This window comes from Thermobia domestica, chromosome 3 (assembly GCF_964235325.1).
Source record: "Thermobia domestica chromosome 3, izTheDome1.hap1.1, whole genome shotgun sequence".
In the NCBI taxonomy this organism is placed as follows: domain Eukaryota; kingdom Metazoa; phylum Arthropoda; class Insecta; order Zygentoma; family Lepismatidae; genus Thermobia; species Thermobia domestica.
The window spans coordinates 187,753,636-187,772,288 of NC_137456.1; the positions used below are offsets into that span (position 1 = coordinate 187,753,636).

At 35.4% G+C, this 18,653-nt stretch overlaps 1 protein-coding gene across 3 annotated transcripts in view; it reads left to right on the plus strand.

The window, feature by feature from the left end:
• The window catches only part of Cortactin (cortactin), a 773,732-nt gene that overhangs the window by 687,505 nt on the left and 67,574 nt on the right, over positions 1 to 18,653 (plus strand). For all 3 annotated transcript variants that reach the window (XM_081752063.1, XM_081752064.1, XM_081752065.1), the window contains one exon: positions 6,453 to 6,651. In XM_081752063.1, the coding sequence (XP_081608189.1) occupies positions 6,453 to 6,651 (199 nt within the window). The remainder of the gene's footprint in view (positions 1 to 6,452; positions 6,652 to 18,653) is intronic.

An 18,653-nucleotide genomic window follows, 5' to 3' on the forward strand; every position in this document is an offset into this window, starting at 1 on the left:
GGCCATAACGGGACCACTACTACTCCCACCCTTTCATGTTGGACATACTGGTTTGCATATGCAATTGTTACGATCTCAGTTTAGCGCGAGAAAAGCATGTGGAGTGATAAAATAAGTAAAATTAATTCCCACCCAACCCACCCATGCTAATATCATCTTTATGGAATAATTTTATTACGGCGTAATAATAGGAATAGTGACAATAAGAAATACCAACAAGCACGTCTTGACGAATATTATGAGAAATAAGCGTCAATAAGTACGAGTACGTAAACTTGGGACTGTACTCAAGTTCGATCCCTGGCGAAAAGATAATTATGTGAAACAAGTAATAATATTTTGATTTTCCGATATTTTTGATTTTTATTATTTATAAATCTTAGTTATTAATTTCTGGTGAGTTTATAATATTTATGGTTATAGGAAGTATTTATTGTTATTGGAATTTAGGTAAAGTAGTAATCAAAGTGATATTAGTTAAAGTAAAATAGTTCGTAAGAATTAAAAGTCATAATACAACAGGCATCATTCTTAGCCGATGCATGAGAGGCGCACGGGCCACATGCAAGCGACTGAACCGATCGTTTCCGATCCGTAACGACGATCGACGAAGCTTCGCATGAGAGAGAGGTGCTCAAGGTCAGGAGTACAGCAGCACGCAAAAGCGAATCGAACGAGATATAGTGGAATGAGAATGTGCTATTGCAATTAAAATAGTAAAGTTTGACGTTATAGGATTTAAGAATAGTACTTTTAGGGTTAACAATATGCTATCACTTAAGAATAATCACAGGGTTCATTACCCAGTGTTAAAAGACAATGGAAAGCCAGCGTCTATGTTTTCTAAGTCTAGATATTATTGTTTGGACCTAGGAGTACTAAAACATTTCACAGAATATTCTCCGACGTATAGCGATAACAAAGAACAAGCATTTAGATGTAATGTGTTAGGTTACGCATATAAGCATTATTATTTAATAGAGTTCTCTGAAAGAAATTTTAGTATAGATTTGGTAGAATTAGGTTTCAGAAGACATTATTTGTCGATTTTGACCGGAATAGCCGAAACCAATACGTTGATAAGAAACGCTGTATTTTTTGCAGTGAAAGAGGATCAGATAAGGTATAAAATATGTGCATTGTTCTCAAGTGGTACTAGTCAGGATATAGTTAACAGATGGCTAGAAAGATTCAGATATAGATTTAATTGTACACAGGCTGTCAGAATCTCTGACTTCATAACAACATTAGCACAGTTCGAGAAACAAGCAAGAATAGTTGTAGCGAGCGATAAATCTTTATTGGATTTAGCTGCGTTCGCGACACTTTTCAAGGAGAGGACACCATGGTTATCGGCCTAAAGATGACTAAGAAAGGGAAAATTTTGTAAATAGTATTATTACTAGTATTTAAAGGGACATATAGATATAGGATATAATTGTTAGTGTACACATATTCCAGTTTATTAATTTTAGTTTGGTGATCAGTTAAATTAGTAAAATAAGTGTAGAAATAAGCATGATATGAGTATATGTAGTAATATAATTATAGTTTTAAGAAATAGAAATCTGACCCTTTGTTTTATTAATCGAACTATGTCTTTATGATATATAGTATTTTATTTAGATTTAGTGACGTAATTAGTTTTAAGAATAGATTAAATTAGGGAAAGACTATGGAGAACAACAAACAAATTTTTGAATGATTTTTGTAATTAGATTTGTATTAGGGAAGAGTAGATTTAAGAGAGGCAAGAATGAAAAAAAAAACAAGTAAATGAATGATGCAAATGACATAGAATTAAGCTAGACAAGTAAGTTCAAAATTAGAAAACAGGCAATTAGGCGAACCTTTCATTAGGGGAAACTCTAATCAGGAAGGAAATCCCATTCTCTTCGAGTTGAATTGGGTGTTTACCAAACTTCGATGAGAATATTTTATTTATCAAGTCACATAAGTCTTCCGTGATTGTTGAAAAGAGACACAGGAGCTGACTCGTACATCACGTGTAAAGCAGTGATTTTTTTTTTTTTTTTTTTTTTTTTTTGTGGTGATATCCTTCGTTTTTAGCTTAAACCTTAGTGATAATTAAAATTAAGTTAGAATTAGATTAGCGAGTAAATAATCCTGTATCCTAGTGAGTAAGAGTAGGATAGCAAGTGCGATTATAAATTGTAAAGAAGCATCTAGCGTAATGAGAATAGTAAATACTGGAATATTTGGTTATTTTAGTGTTTTACTCATATTGTAAAGAATTAGTCTAGTTTAATCTTGAACATTTGTATTGGTTTGAAGAGTTTGGAATGTGAGTAGTGAGAAGAAGGAAATATTAGTAAAAATAGATTATAGAGAAGTGAATTATTAAATAAATATAGGATAGACGTAATAAAATTAGTAAATATAGAGAAGATGACATAGACGTAAAAAAGAAAATGTGAATATGGAGAAGAGCAGAGTTATAATAAATAGGTAAATGAATAAATAGATAAATAGTTACTAAAGAATAAGAGTAGAAGAAGAATATTAATAGCTATTAAGAGTTATAGAGAATAGAAATGCATGCATCGTTGAAAGAAATATATATAGATATACATGTATAGATATGATAAGCGCTATAATACTAAGAGAGTATAAGTATATGAAGAAATAGAATATGAAGAAATAAGCGCAAAAAGTAGAAATAAGAAATAAGATTTGGGGACAAGCAGACGTAGATTTTCTGCAAATAGAAGCCCTGAACAAGAGAGAACATTTAGAGTTGGACAAGTGTAACAGTCATACGACTAATTTCGAGGATCCTTCTCACAAGCTAGGCCCTGTCGGCATATTTTAATATAATATAATATAATGATATAATAATAAGAAGAAGAATAGTGAATAGTAAATAAATAATTAATAAATAAATAACAATATAATAATAGTCAATAAATATTCACGATAAAATAGAATTAATAAATATTTTAACTAATGAAATTGTTGTGGGAATGGCCAACCGGAACAATGTAGTTAGGCAAATAATAATAAATAAGTCATTATGACACGTCTATGATTATTAGAAATAAGTCTATCGGAATAATAGATTATTGTTTACGTCTACGAATTTGGAAAATGCGTCACGAGTATTTTATTGAAAAAAATTTTTTTAGAATATAGAGAAGAATTGAATTTTTAAAATTATCATTAGGTAGTCAGATTTTTATAAATATGTAAATAGTTCGAGTGTAAATGTGATAGCTGGAGCCAAATCTTGATTGAGATGGACGGCTAGTCAAGCAGCCGTTTTTAACAACCAAAGCTTTTTCGAGTCTCAAGGAAATGTGAGATTCCATCGATTTTCCCTGAATCTCAATCGATTTTTGTATTCAGTTATTCAGCATTAAGTATAATAATAGTGATTATAGGTTTAAATAAAGTTAGGTAGATATACACATTTTAAACTCATATATATATATCCATGTTTAAATAAGTAAAATTTTAAATGTACTCACCACTGTAGGTATTTATTCCATTGTTTAGTCCATTATTTATATCCATTAGTCAATTGTTTATATCCATTAGTTTGTTATTATCACTTTAAAACATCGCATTCACACTTCATTTTAATAAGTAAATAAAAGCCAGATTGAGTAGAGCGTAATCAGGCAATAGCATTGACACTCAAATAGGGGTAACACTAGTGAATTATATAACACCACACAGATGTATGTCACGAAACGAAAACATTCCGAACGCCCGTTAGACATCAACATGGGAAGAAGTATTCCAGAACACCATGTGACGTCGTTATATTGTAAAACACGAAATTTTGGCGAAATTATTAAAAATTTCGTAGTGCGTTTCGACATCAAGTGTACATGGAACCAAAGCGACGCGCAAATGGGAGTGCCAGCGTGGATGTAGTTTTAACCTTGGGTAAATTTTGCTGAATTTGCAGTTGGCGCCCAGAAATTTTCTCAGTGTAGCAAATGCCCTAAAGAAGAATTTTATTCTTCCACAGTAAAAAATTCAGTGTTCAGAAAAATAAAAGTGACGATATTTTGCGATTTATTTTAGTGCTACAATTTCACAATAAGTGAATATGTTTTAATTATTCGTAAAAAGTTTTATCTTTTTAGATTTGAAGTGTAAGACAACTGGAATGGACAAATGAAATCTGTTACTGATACTGTCAACAAATGTTTGAGTTGGCAAGTATGGACAACTAAGTAATGGAAAGTTCCAGTAATACGAAACCTAAGCTGAATTGCGGGGTTCTTCTCAATTAAGAGTACTTTTGCTTTTACATACATATTCTTTCGCACAGAGTACTTGTGCTCATCTCATGCCCATCTCATAATTCTAGTATATCTCACAAGATGTCGTGAGTGTACACTTTTGAATATAGAGATATTGATGTATATGTTTCACGTTATTTTTTTTCACTAATTAATAGAGATGATTAAAAGATTGAGTATATATATATATATATATATATATATATATATATATATATATATATATATATATATATATATATATATATATATATATGTATATTATGTTAATGATCAGGTGTAGGAAAACAGTTATTGGTTTAATGATATTAATTTATGTAGATACACATGTTTCACTTATTTATTTTCAAGTTTATGTTTATTTTCAGTGTTATTTATTTTCATATGTTGTATATATCTACAGGGAGTTCTGTAATATCACGACCTCTTACGAGTTCTAAATTGGATAGCGTAGCTACCAAGGTTTTAAGGGGGAACATGTGGCAGTACCCGAATTTAATCAGAATTACATGTGGCAGTACCCGAATTTATTCAGAATTTCATGTATAATAATTTTATTTTTATTGATCAATTTTATTTATTTTATGGATATCGGGTTTTATAAAATAATGAGGTGAAGGTAAACAACCGTTAAGAATCGAGATTAACGCAAGCTGATGCAAATGTATTATTTGTCAGCAAGATTCAGTATACAAAAATGCACAATGGAGAGTCTGCGAATGCAGGAAGACAATGTATGTAATGCGTTAACTCCTACATAAACGACATTCTGTAAATTATGAAAAGTAATTGTAATCTGTTTGTGAACATTTCACACATTCACGGATATGAGGAAATTGCCTAGAATCGGGAAATCGGAGTGTGTCGAGTGTTGCAGTTTTTGAGTCTTGATACGAGGAAAGAATTTGTTTTTCCAAATGAAAGGAGCTCACACGTGCCGAACAGCAGACGACACCAGAGAATTCCAGAACGGAGAAGTTGAACAAAACCAAGAGACAGGAGGTCTTCGGGATAGAAAGTGAGAGTGACAGACAGTCAGATAGAGAACCAAGAATTCGATAGTCAGAGAACCGTGTGTTCGATGGAGATAGAAAACCTTGAATTCTATTGAAAGAGAAGTCATCGCGATCTGGATGGAAGCTTCAGCTTTTAGAGAAGCTCCAGTATTTTATTAAAGAAGTTCTATGATTCATCTAGAGCATTGGGAGTGAGCCCAGACTCAATGCTAAGCAACAACGCCTGTCCATAGAAGTATCAACTTGGCGATACTGGATTCAACTCGTCAACACCGAGGTCATCAGCGAACGTCATCTGGAAGAGAACTGAAAGGTATGTGTTTCTCCTATTCAGGATTCAATTGCTCAATGCTCGATAAGCGATACTCGTCTGGGAAAGTTTCCGAATATCCGTAATCAAATTCACAACATCTACATTCATCACATCTCACTGAATAAGAAATACAGTTGTTATTTAGTCGTTGAAGTCAATGTTTTATTACTAGAACTCAATCCCCAATTGGTATGTGTAAAATTTATAAACCTCTCGCATATGAATTTGAGAACTTGCCCACTCATTCTAGATGGTGAGTGAAAGGCGCTCAGCTCAACTCAATTTTGCATCCCCAAATTAGGCACGAAGTGAGCTGGGTTGTCAGCTGGGAAGTGTGAAACGGTGGACCACAAAGCTAAAAGATTTCATTTTTATTTCATATCACCGCTCACCAGAACTTTTTTTCTTTCTGTCTTACCGTAGCTGCAAAGAAAGGGACAGTAATTTGTAACATAAAGACGAATATAACTACGCAAAAATGAATTCTTCAGTCGTATTTATGAGCATTTTTGCTGTTTCATTTGTCACACATCCATATTTTCATTTGAAAAGTTTGAGTTGCATACATGATGACGGCCATTTTGGCAAAGTGGTTGAAAAGTTTTTCTCGGTCCTGAAGGAACAACATACACGATCATACCATCAGCCTGTACGTACACATCTCTGTAGTATTACAGTGATTTCACTCTTTTGGACCATCCTGTGCTGAATAATGTATGAAATCGAAACTGCTTTTTCGTACAACTAGAGCAGCTCTGGAAATTTGGTCCTATAAGACAAGTCAATCTACCCTTGTATAATGCAATATGCAGTGAATTATATTTTTCCTTCATTTTTTCATTCTTATAGGTTCGTGGTCAAGTACATACAATTCAGTACGAAGACAATGCTTACAAACAAAGTGAGAGTACTGTTTTAGGCAAGCAATCTGTTCATGATAACGCTTGTTCTCAAATGGAATATACACAAACAAATACTGTGGGTGGTGATACTCAATATGCGGAAGATACTTTATACACGGCTATTGCGCTGTATGATTATCAGGCAGGTAAGTTACCTTTGCTACTTTTATTACTTCTAACGTACAGTTAGTTACAGAACGTAGGGGATAGATCATTTTTGTTTGAAAACTTCACCTTTGAAATGCTCTGCAAGAGTATAGCATTAAAGGGTACCTATCATTTCAGATGCTTGTGGTAAATTTTAATTTTGAATATTTTATTCCGATTTCATTCGTACATAATTTCTGAAAGGTAGCAACAATTCCAGATATGCCTTTAGTTTCAGTGAACATTTGTTTCTGTTTTTGATGTTATCTTTGTTTTTCTATGAGAAAATCGATGTATTAGGACTTCAACAAAGAACGTATATGACTTTAGCAAGTTGAAGTAGCTTTTGAGAGTTGGCTTTCGCTCATTTATATGCGTGCAATTTGAAAGGAAAATGTTCAACAGATTTTGTACATTACAGACTAGCATGCATGTGAAATATAAGTAAGTACTAATTTACATGCGTGTTCGGAAACTTTCCTGCATTTTTTTTCCCTTCCTGCACACTAGTAAATTGGGTTCGCCTCAAAATTTAGTTCCGTTACTCTTCGCAATGTCATTTGTTACATAATTATTCTTCATTTAGTATTATGTTTTATCCTACATGTACATCACATGCAGCACTTGTGCTAATTAATTTTCAGATTTTTTTTTCTAATTTTACATGCATGGATATCATTATTTTATCTCCTTTAGTTAAATACCACGTGCATGTAATCTATATACAAATGCTTGTTACGTGCACTTTCAGCGCATGTTGCTTCCATATGGCACGCCTTATAATGCCGAGTCAATGCATATACAGGTATGAGGAAAATAATTGACGTGTCTCTTTAATCTGACGTTTTTTTGGAAATATGTCCTTTTTCTTTGTATTTCGAAATTTTGGAAGGTTTCCACAGCAGGAAAGGTTAATGACAAACACATTTTTAATGCTTGTGTTTAATATTATTTTAAAATAAAGAAGTTAGAAGCAAAAACTTTAATTTGGCCAGAATTACGAAAATTACCAACTCTGTTGAAAAGGGTATTTTTCTAGATCGGGAAGGAATTCTGTAATTAAACGTAAAACTGAGAGACATCTACGTCAGTGACAGTTAGAACAATGTGCATTCATATCCACGAACAAACAAACAATCAGATATTTCTAACATTCCTTATACCTACAGACTCCATATAAATAAAGCAAGCAGTGGAAATTATCTGTCAAAAGGAACGAATTGAAACACGATCATAATGAATATAATGTCTTGTAGTAGAACAGACATGTAGCACGTAAAAAATCGGTAGTGTAGTTGGTTAACGCAAGAGTGTAAAATCAATCAATGAACGTGATTGAAGGCGGTATACAGAATTATTTTTTACTATTATAGTTGTTTATTTTGTTGTGTGTTAGAAAAAATTAAACTACTACGTATGTTTAAGACTCATCACGATATGTGAAAATGAAGAAACTGTATCGTAATTTGCAGTACCTTTTTATTTAAAATATTATTAGGCTGTTTGTTATAGTATTAACCAGTAACTGATTGTTTATATGTTTTGCTTTTTTCTTTTCTTCCTTTCTTTTTATCTATATCTATATGTATATCTCACTGGACGTTGCCTATTGCTTGTAAAACTCAGTGACAATCTCTGATGAGAAAAATAGAAAACATGTGGATGTATATATTAGAATGATGATATGTCCATTTTGGGAAATGGGCTCGCTCACTAACCTTGATGGGAATCGGGGTTGCGTTCTCTACCGTTAATGGGACTCGGAACTCGCGGATTTAGACGTCTCTGATCTCATCTGCAGAAGAAGCATACCAGTAGAAGCCAAGTATTCAGGACACTTGTAGGACTTAAGAAGAAAGTATGACTGAATTTCTTGCAGGTCGCAGAATCGAAATGTTTCTGTACCATATTAGAGATTTCTTTGTTTCGGAGGCACAGAGGAAATCATTTCCTTTACAATACCTTCCAAATATAATGTCGTTCTTGTATGGTACACACCAAGTGATCTAAGAACAACACCGTTGCCTGTTAAGTTCTTGAGCACTTATTACATAGACTTGTCGGAAGTATATTTTGTAGTGCATAATGTATTATCTCTCACAATAAAGAATACATGTTTTTCGCATGATAATATCTCTTGCCCCTTGAAGCGATGGAAGATACGAGAAAATCAGTTCACTTAACAAAATAATTGACCTTAAAAACTTTTAAAGTTGTGGATTCTGGTAAAACAACAAAATACTTCCGTATATATTACGTTGCAGCTGCAGTTTACACAATAAATAACACGAATAGTGTGACAAGCAAGGAAAGCAGAGAAACTGTTATATGAATAAGACAACAAACACAAAAGTCACAAACTGAATGTTGAAATGTATAGCAAAAAAACAAGCACCTGAGTATGTGCTGTGAGAGATGATCATGCACGAAATTGTAGCCCTGTACCCTTGTAGTTTCAGAATATAGGGTGGTAAAGTTTTTTTGTAGAATATTTTTTGCTTCAATTGGATATATCTCCCATATATATTGAGCTAGAGAAAAAATAATATACCACTTTGAAGAGGAAAGAATATGCTACAAGATATCTTAGAATAATTAATTTAAAAATCAAATATCATTTTCGGGGAAATCTGGGGAAAATTTTGGATCAGTGATATCTCAAAGTGCCCATTTTATTTTCTTGAAATTGGGTACAAAGGTAGCCCCATATGTCCGGCATAAGTGTGCCAAATGTCAACTTGGGCCGAGAATGGGCCTGGAGTCGACAATGATTTTCGTGTGACCATGTCGGGAGAGACACTGTGGGCGCCAAGTAAGGTGTAAGAAATATTTAGCTATTACTGACCTGCTGGAAGTGATCAATTGTCAGTGGTGCCTGTGTTGAGGCAGTCGACTGCCTTCTTCCATCTCTTTGTTGTTGAGCGTGTATGTACGGTCAGTTGCGGTTATGGGATCAACAAGTAAGATGATGTCACAAGCAGGCAATGAGAGCACGTCTGGTATATCTGGATGTACAAAGGAAGGTGCTGGTCCATGAGGTCTTAGAAAACATGTTTCATGTGTCTCGTCGACTTGCAGAACACAAGCAAGCCACCAGAAGCCACCATAGGTGCAAGTAACAAAGCCCCTAATTATATCAATGGTAATGCCTGCTTGTGAACCATCTGCTACAATTACTAACTCTCCTTAAAGTCTGGTTTAGAATAATATTACCTCATTGCGACTTTTCTTCGGAACACAGTAACCACAGAGTGAAATTTATGGCTTCCAGAAATCTGTCGAGCTGCATCAAATCTGTCCTTTAGGAAGGTGGCTTCCTCTTCATGATCCCCCTCTGTGCAGTACACATACACCATTTTAGAATCCTTGTTGTCATTCGTATCCCGGTTGTACAATTGGCGTGGATCTGATCTGATCTCCTCTGTCTCATCAAGGGAGTGTGTACGGTCTTTGAAGGCTTGCTTTTGTAGCATTCCTTTTCGGTGCATCTCCAATACTATCACACACTCCCTTGCCATGTGAGGTTGCAAAGAAATGCCATTCACATGCCACACCATACTCGTGGGAATGCATACAGATGTTACTGAAGGTTCTTGTACTGAAATGCAGCTCCTTCAGAGAAGTAATACATTTTTGACACATTGGGAAACTTGGTTTTCAGTTTTTTTTTTTTTTTTTTTTTTTTTATAACAGATGAACTGCAACAGTGTCATGTCGGAGGCATTCAGATATAATCACCACTCTTATGTGCTGCAGTACACCCTCTTCACGATAGTAGGCTACAAATGGGTGCCCAGTTGCTTGGGCATTATTCCAGTGCTAACCCTGTGCCTCATCTTGTAGCACAGAGGAGTAGTTCTCAGAGGAGTCACACACCACAACAAACTCTCCTGGTTCTCTTGCTCTTGAATAAGGTATGTTGATTGTTGCTTTGCAGTAAATGAATATTTCTGAAGTACCTTCAGCTTGTTAGAGATCATCTACATATTCGTCAGCAGATTTAGTCATTGTCTCCAGCATGGTTCGATCAACTGAAACCCACTGTTTGTAGGTCACTTCTTCGATCATGTATCCGTCCATTAAGTCCATAAGTTTCTGCTTGACGTGCGCTTTCCCTGGGCATTCGGAGCACTCATTTAGCTTCCACTTATCTGTTGCATTGTCACACACCATTCGCCTGAGACAGTCCATGTATGTGTGGAGAGGCCTCTTCCATCCCCTAGTCATCTTGTCAGTCTTTGCTCCAATAAGCATTAAGACAACATTTTGATGAATTGTGAACACGCACACACTGTGTGTTCCACTTGCACCTGCGAGGATGCAGTTCTGTGGCCCAAGTTCACAAAATCTGGAGAATCCAATTTTGCCATCAGGATTCTTGTCCTTGAAAAGCAAGTATGTTTCCTTCAGGTTCATCAGGATGAGTCGTTTTTGCATGTGGACTCTCTCACCTTGTTGATGAACTGTCACGAAGTCTTTTTTTCCGAAGCATCTGACGACTAACATCATCGCTTTTGTAGAAAGCATGGATTGCTTTTGACATTTTTTCAAACAATGAGCGTCCTGGCCTTAGGTTTGGAGTTGATAGGATCCTCTTCCTTAACAAGTTTCTTTGCGGTACGAGCCAGGTAATTTGTCACACCAAATTCGTTCTTAATTTTCTTCACCGGCCAGCTCTTGGGCAGAAGTGTAAGAATCATTATCTGATCTAATCTTTTGGTGTATGTGCTGAACTTTTCTTTCAGTTGGCTAATAATTTCTTATTACGCTTTCCTTTTCCTCATTTTCACTATCACTTTCAGACTGTGAACATGAGCGACACTGCAGAGGTATTCTCTGAAGGATTTGTTTGTAGATTTCAGCTTCTTTTTGGAATACCGGATTTGTTTCAGCTTCTTCTGAATTGGTGACGCACCCAAAACCTGAAGGCTCTGGTTCAATACGTCAATTGTTGCGTGAGGTGATGTGAAAGGCTGATCAGGATTTGCACTAAGAGATTTTCCATCAGACAATTCTTGGTCATCACTTGCCTGTACGTCAGCTGCTCTGGAACGGAGCCTACTTAGTTCCTTCCTGCACTTGTTGCACACCTTCCTCAGACTCTGAGCTCTGAGTTTGGAGCCAGTTCTGCCATCCACGCTTGCACCGGGCGAAGTGCAACCCTCACCTTACTGCTATGACTGCCAAATGGATTGGCACAGTAGAGACGTGGCAATGCTGACATAATGGAATCACCTAAACGTTTGAATGCACATAGTTACAGGTAATGCTACACCTGGATCACGGGACTATCCACTACTGACACTCCGGACTCTGCTGTATAGTCTCTGTGATCTCATTAGCTATGCTTGAACAGCATATAGACACTTGGAGCTAGACTTGGTGTCCAGTCTAGAGCTAAGAGCTTACTGGCATGCAATGTCAATGTCCTCTGCTTTTATACAGATACTAAACCTTCCAGGATGTTTCAGATGGTTCTGGATGTTCCAGACAATTCGAAAACCTTCCAGAATGTTCCAGATGATTCGAGAGCCTTCAAGAGTTTCACATATTTAGGTCAATGCAATGTACTACGATTGATAAGGGAATGTTCCAAAGATCCGCAAAGGATAACTGAGTTACAGATTGCACCAGTAAAACATTACAGTTTTTAAGCTATAAGATCAGTTACACCTTTCTTCACCAGTACTGAAAAATTGGCAATTTGCCACATTGGCTCCCCAGGTGTGTCTCACGACATGGTCATACGAGAATCATTGTAGACTCCAAGCCCATTCTTGGCCCAAGTTGACATTTGGCACACTTATGCCGAACATATGGGGCTACCTCGGTACCCAATTTCAAGGAAATCGAATGGGCACTTTCTGAGATATCACTGATCCAAAATTTTCCCCGGATTTCTCGGAAATGATATTTGATTTTGAAATAAATGTTCCTGACATATCTTGTAGTTTATTCTTTCCTCTTCAAAGTGTATATTATTTTTCTCTCTAGCTCAATATTTACGGGAGACATGACCAATTGAAGCTGCGCTCTGAAACTACAAAGGATACAGAGCTAAAATTTGGTGCATGTCATCTCTCATAGGGCCCTACATGTACACCAAGTTTCATCAAATTCTGAGACGACGAGGTTTTCTTCCCTGAAAATTCGGTTGATTTCATATGGAATAGCTCTTTTTTTTTTCTTTCTTCCTTTTCGTCGAATGAACAGCCATTACTTGTAATATTAGAGTTTTATGTATGGTTTCATTCTGTTAGATTTTTTCTTATTCTTTTCCAAGGTAATAATATAACGGTGTAAGTATGATTCTACGTAGGTAGATCAAAAGCAAGGTGTTCTAGATTTCCTTCCATTAATAAAATATAAAAATAAGCTTATATCTGAAACTAAATATACACGTAATTGAAATGAAAGTAGCAAGTGTCTGCCAGCTGACTCAACCAGAATTTGTGTCTGTCTGTTTCACCATAACTCTCGTAAAATTTATTTGATTTTAATTAAACGTGGTATATGCCTTCCTCCAATCTTTAAAATTAACTTTATTGTTTGACGTTGCATGAATCTATCAAAATAAGGGAGTAAAAGGGTATAAGGTCCTCTCTGTGCTGTAGGTTTTCACATTTTCTGGTAGAAACTACGTAAACATGATTTGAATTCGATAAAACGTAGCGCACATTTTCCTCAGGGTATCCCAATCATTCTCAGTGGTTGTAGTTGAAAGCGATGAACGGTAAGTTAGTGAAAGATGTAAGTTCCCAAAACTTCGAAGTTTCATTACACTGGTCGACAGTGAAAAATTTTCTTTCATGAAACAAAGTATTCCTTATAGTTTTCGAGCTGCTGAAAACGAATCTGATCCTAATTTTGGCTTTGCACCCTCAGATTTTGAAATGTCAGTTATAGTAGATTTTGGTTAAAATTTTAAGGAAATCACAGAACTGTAGGTTTGAAGCCTCTCTACTCCTTTTCTAACTATCCCAGAATAACAAATGATACCTCTTTGCAAAGAGTATGAAACACAAATTCCAACGGTAAACATTTAGGACCCATCGCGCTCAATTCGTAGAAGAAGAAGAAAAAAATGTTGAAAAAATGGAGAAAACATTTTTAAAAACAAATTTAGAAAGGTTTGCAATATTGATAGTCATGCTACGCAAACATAAGCTCAGTAATCCATACCCTATACATTCAGGTGTGCTACATTAAAAAATCAGAGCTCAATCACAAGGGGAGTAAAATAGTGTGGAAGTAATTTTTTAAAACCGGGAAAATTTAATATTTGGAGAAATTGAGAAAAGTTTGCAATATTACACTTGCAATACTCACACATGAGCTCAGTAACAAACACCTAATATATTCAGGTAAAATACTCACAGATGTTACCTGAATAAAAGATTCGAAAAGTTTGCTAAATGATGTTACCATGTATGTAAGTTGTCAACGATTGTTTTGAAAATTTTCAGCTTTTTTAATGGCAAAAAGAAACATGGTCAGAATTTCTTGAATTACATTCAATATTCCGATTTATGAGAAAAAGTGGCCCATTGAAGCCTGGCAACATTGTATTTTTTCTTCCTCCCAGTCACCACTCTACTTTTGCTGAGTTGTCTGAAGGTTTAAGCGTGGGACAGGGAGTTTGTACACGTCTTCATATCGTGTAAGTGTTTTTGTGACTGTCACAATGCCTCGAGAATAATGGAAAGCATGCATAGAACATGTCCCTGAAAATTCACTTTCTACACAGTCATCTAGACTTCTTTCCACCGAATCTCGGCGACGTAAGTGAGGAGCATGGCGAAAAGTTCCACCAAACAATAGCAGCAAGACGTTATCAAAGTGGATGGAAACTGAATATGCTTGCGGACTATTGTTGGGGTTGAGCTTATGTGTGAGTATCGCAAGTGTAAGTGTAGCAAACTTTTTTCAGTTTCTCCAAATATTATGCTTCCCTCCTTTTTAAATTACTTTCACACTGTTTTACTCCCCTTGTGTTTGAGATGTCTCTTTGAGTTTTTAATATAACACAGCTGAATGTATGGGATATGGGTTACTGAGATTATGTTTGCGTAGCGTGAGTGTCAGTGTTGCAAACTTCTCTAAATTTCTGTAAAAAACCCGTTTTTCCGAGTTTTTTCAATATTTTTCTTCTTCTTTTTCTACACATTGAGCGCGATGGGTAATAAATGTTTACCGTTGGAATGTGTGTTCCATGCCCTTTCCAACGAGGTATCATTTGTTATTCTGGGATAATTAAAAAAGGAGCAGAGAGGCTTCAAATCTGCCCTCCTTCGATTTCCTTAAAATATTAACCAAAATCTACTATAACTGACATTATTTCAAAATCTGAGGGTGCAGGACCAAAATTAAGATCAGATTCGTTTTCAGCAGCTCGAAAACTATAAAGAACACCTGCTTTCATGCAGAAAAATTTTTTGAAGTTGAATTTTGTCGAACAGTGTTATTGAAATAATATGACACTTAGAAAATAATTGTCTTTGATAACAACAACAAGGATTCGATTTTCATTCAATATGACATATACTTTCTTTTAGGATTTTCAATCACCCTATCCATGGGGCTAAAGCTTGTCAAGAATTTAAGGGTGAGTCCCCAATAGTATATAAATATATTCGTAATAATATTCATTCGGAATATTTAGGCCAGGTCTCGTGTCTAACGCATTTAAGTTTGCTGCACGCAGTTTCCGGTTCAATTCCCGGGGAACAACAGAAAATGTTAATTTTACAAACATTCACTTTCATTAATCATCCGTAACATCTAGTCTAAAAGGCATAACCAATGGGACATTAAATTAAAAAGTTTCATTTTATTTCAGGTTAGGCCTGGAACTTTTAAATGCTCTTGAATGCTTAAAAGTTTTAATGCGATATTTGTGTATCTTGTAACTTAAAAACATTGTTGGTGCCCAATGGAATCTGGAAATCAGAGATTAACTGACTCCTCCCCTTCTCCGATTTATATGCGTCCCGTTTCTGCAAGTTAAAATTCTCTTGACTTTAAAAGAGCTTCTTAGGCATCTTTGCTGACACTAATTAAACCACAGGTGAATTACTCGACTGTATGAATGAATGTGAAAGCGCTTGTAAATATCAGAATACGATTTCTTATTGATTTATTTATTAAAACATGTTTCATTATTGTCGTTGCTGTTAGTTTTGTTTTCCTAAAAAAATAAGTTACTCTTTACAAATACAAATATAATTGTATGTTTTCCTTATTTTAAAAAAATGAAAAGTGTGGATTTTTTTTAGGTGTGGTAGAGAATAAATCACTTGTTTGGTGAGTGAACACTCATTCACTTGTTTGGTGAGTGAACACTTTACCACAGTGAATTACTGGTCTGTGTGAAAATGTAAAGGAAAGAGGAAAGAAACGTTATTAGTATATTTTGTTTTTATTATTAGGTGTTTCAGTATGTTGAAAAAGGAAATCATGTTCACTATTTAATGAAAATATGAATAATGAACTAGCATTCTTACGGAATGGAAAGACAGTATGTATTCTGGAAGGTCATATTCTTTGGGAATATTCGTGGGCGAATGAAAAGAAATGTAACATTTATAAACTCAATCTTATCAATAGATTGATTCCTGATAGGAGCTCTTTAGTTTAAGATCTCAAGTTGTAGAACCATGTCTCATATAGTCTCTGTGCTAAAAGGAATGTTAAACCACCAATGTGGTTAGAACTCATAAGTTTCAGGAAAGATGATTGGTTTGTGAACTGTCAAAGATCCCTATTAATCCACAAGCCATGCATGGAACAATTTCCGTCTAAACCCAAAATAGATTAAAGTCACAAATCTGAGTATAGAACTTGATCGATCGCTGAACTGTTGTAACCTATAATTAGACTTTATTTTTAGCTTCCTAACATTGTGCTTCTAAGTTCGTAATATGGGTTCAAGAGACCCGTAAATATATTCTAAAAATCAAAAAATGGAATACACAATTCGTTTAACCCTCGCAGGACCAAGCGTTAACCCGTTTCGCTGTGGACCAAGGAGGGGTTAAAAAATGTCCACTGTATTATTGCACTTAAATGAGATTTTATTGTTGTGAAATTTGGTATAATTAACAAATACACCTTTTCATATAATAATCATGATTGTCCACATGAGTATTTAGGCTTATTTGTATGTAACTGTATGCTGAGTACTATTCAATAAAATTAATTGGACGGATGATACCATACATAGCTTTCATATGTTATTATGTAAAGCTAATACTAAATTTATAATTTTGGCAATGTTTACATCACACTAATTTTGAGTTCTTCAACAATTTACGCCACTGTTCATATGCTATTGATGTAAGTAGCTTTGTAGTGCGGAACTTTTCACGGAGTATTCAATCGGTGTTTTCAGTGCCGAGCTGACAATTCTCACAAATGTTTACTTTCTCACTATGTTCCCCACAAACAAATCTGCTGCATTTGGTACACACGATTATTGTTTTAGGAAGCTTGTCTTGTTTTTCACGTTTCGTTCTCGCCTGGGAGTTGCATACATGACACCTACCTTTGACTGTTGTTGCAGACCGTGCAATGTCCTAACGATGTGTGGTGATTTTTCTCTTCAGTACGTTTTCCATTGAGGAAACAATATTACGTTGCATACCCCTAACATTTTTGGTGCGTTCTTCAATGTTTGGCTTGATGAGTTCAATTCCCAGTTCTTGAAGAAACAAGCGCCTTCTATTACTTTTTGTTTTATTCCAATCAGGAAAGTTCATTGTGTACAAGGTATATGCGTTTATACAAGCGATGTCAATAAGCGTAAAAAAGACAACTAGTAGCCATTTCCGTGTACTTCTCTTGGTGCTGTATTTACGTGCCATTTGGTCGATTGTATCGACACCACCTTTTGTTGCGTTATAGAATAAATATATGTCTGATTTGTTCTTTCTCTCAGTATTTGATATCTTGTCATCATTATGTTGAGTTGACAGTAGTAATAGAAGTCTTTTTCGATTTTTCCTTAGCTACATAGGACACTATTGTTACCGGAGGCTTTCCACTGTTGGGATCAGTGAATGCAAACATATTAGAATGTAGTTCCCTATTCTTGATGGATTTCAGTTCCTCAGGAATGTGTTTCCTGTTGCTTTGTGATGTTCCTACTAATGCAAAACCATAGTCAGTGTACAAATCTTCAGCCAGTTCTACAGACGTGTAGTACCTGTCTGTAGTGACATTCCTACCTGTATTCTTTATAGGAGTGACAAGTCGTTTCACTACTTCTTTTGGTCCTCTTGAGCCAATTGTTGTGCCCTCTACCTTACCGGCATACACTTCCATATTATAAACGTATCGGTGATCACAGTCAGTTAACATCCTGATGAGTATACCGTATTTGCTAGGTTTCTCTTTCATAAAAAACTTTGAATTTACAATTTCCGCGGAAAAGGGAAAGCATTTCATCAATAACTGTATTAGTTCCAAGTTTACAATACTTGGGAAACGTGTCGTTCAGAAGGTTGAACACTTCGCGTAAACGTGCAAATTTGTCCTTAGCTTTCCTTTGCTCTCTCGTAGCCTTGTCATCAAACCGAAGAATTTTGAGGAGAGAACGAAATATGTTCCGACTCATGCTTGCAATGTATACAGATCGTCCTAAATCCTCAGACCACAAATCGTGATAGTCTAAGTTAGTGTCATCATTTGCTCCCATCAGAATAAGCACTCCTGTAAGTGCAAGCGCTTCACTTTCATTGGTGGGGTCAATATTTTCACTAGATGCTTCTTCATTGGTATGTTTCACGATTTCTGATAGAATTTCGCCTGTGAAAAATTTCAGAAAAGATTCACGAATATTGTTTACAACACCGTCTGGCTTTAGTCCAGGTCGTTCACGTATAATATTTTGCTTTGTTCTTCGTGGACAAGGTGGTGGTTTATCAACGTACACTCTACCAGATTTGCTTATGTACTTTGTAGAAATATACGTTCCCTTACTATCATTCACATTCGGATTATC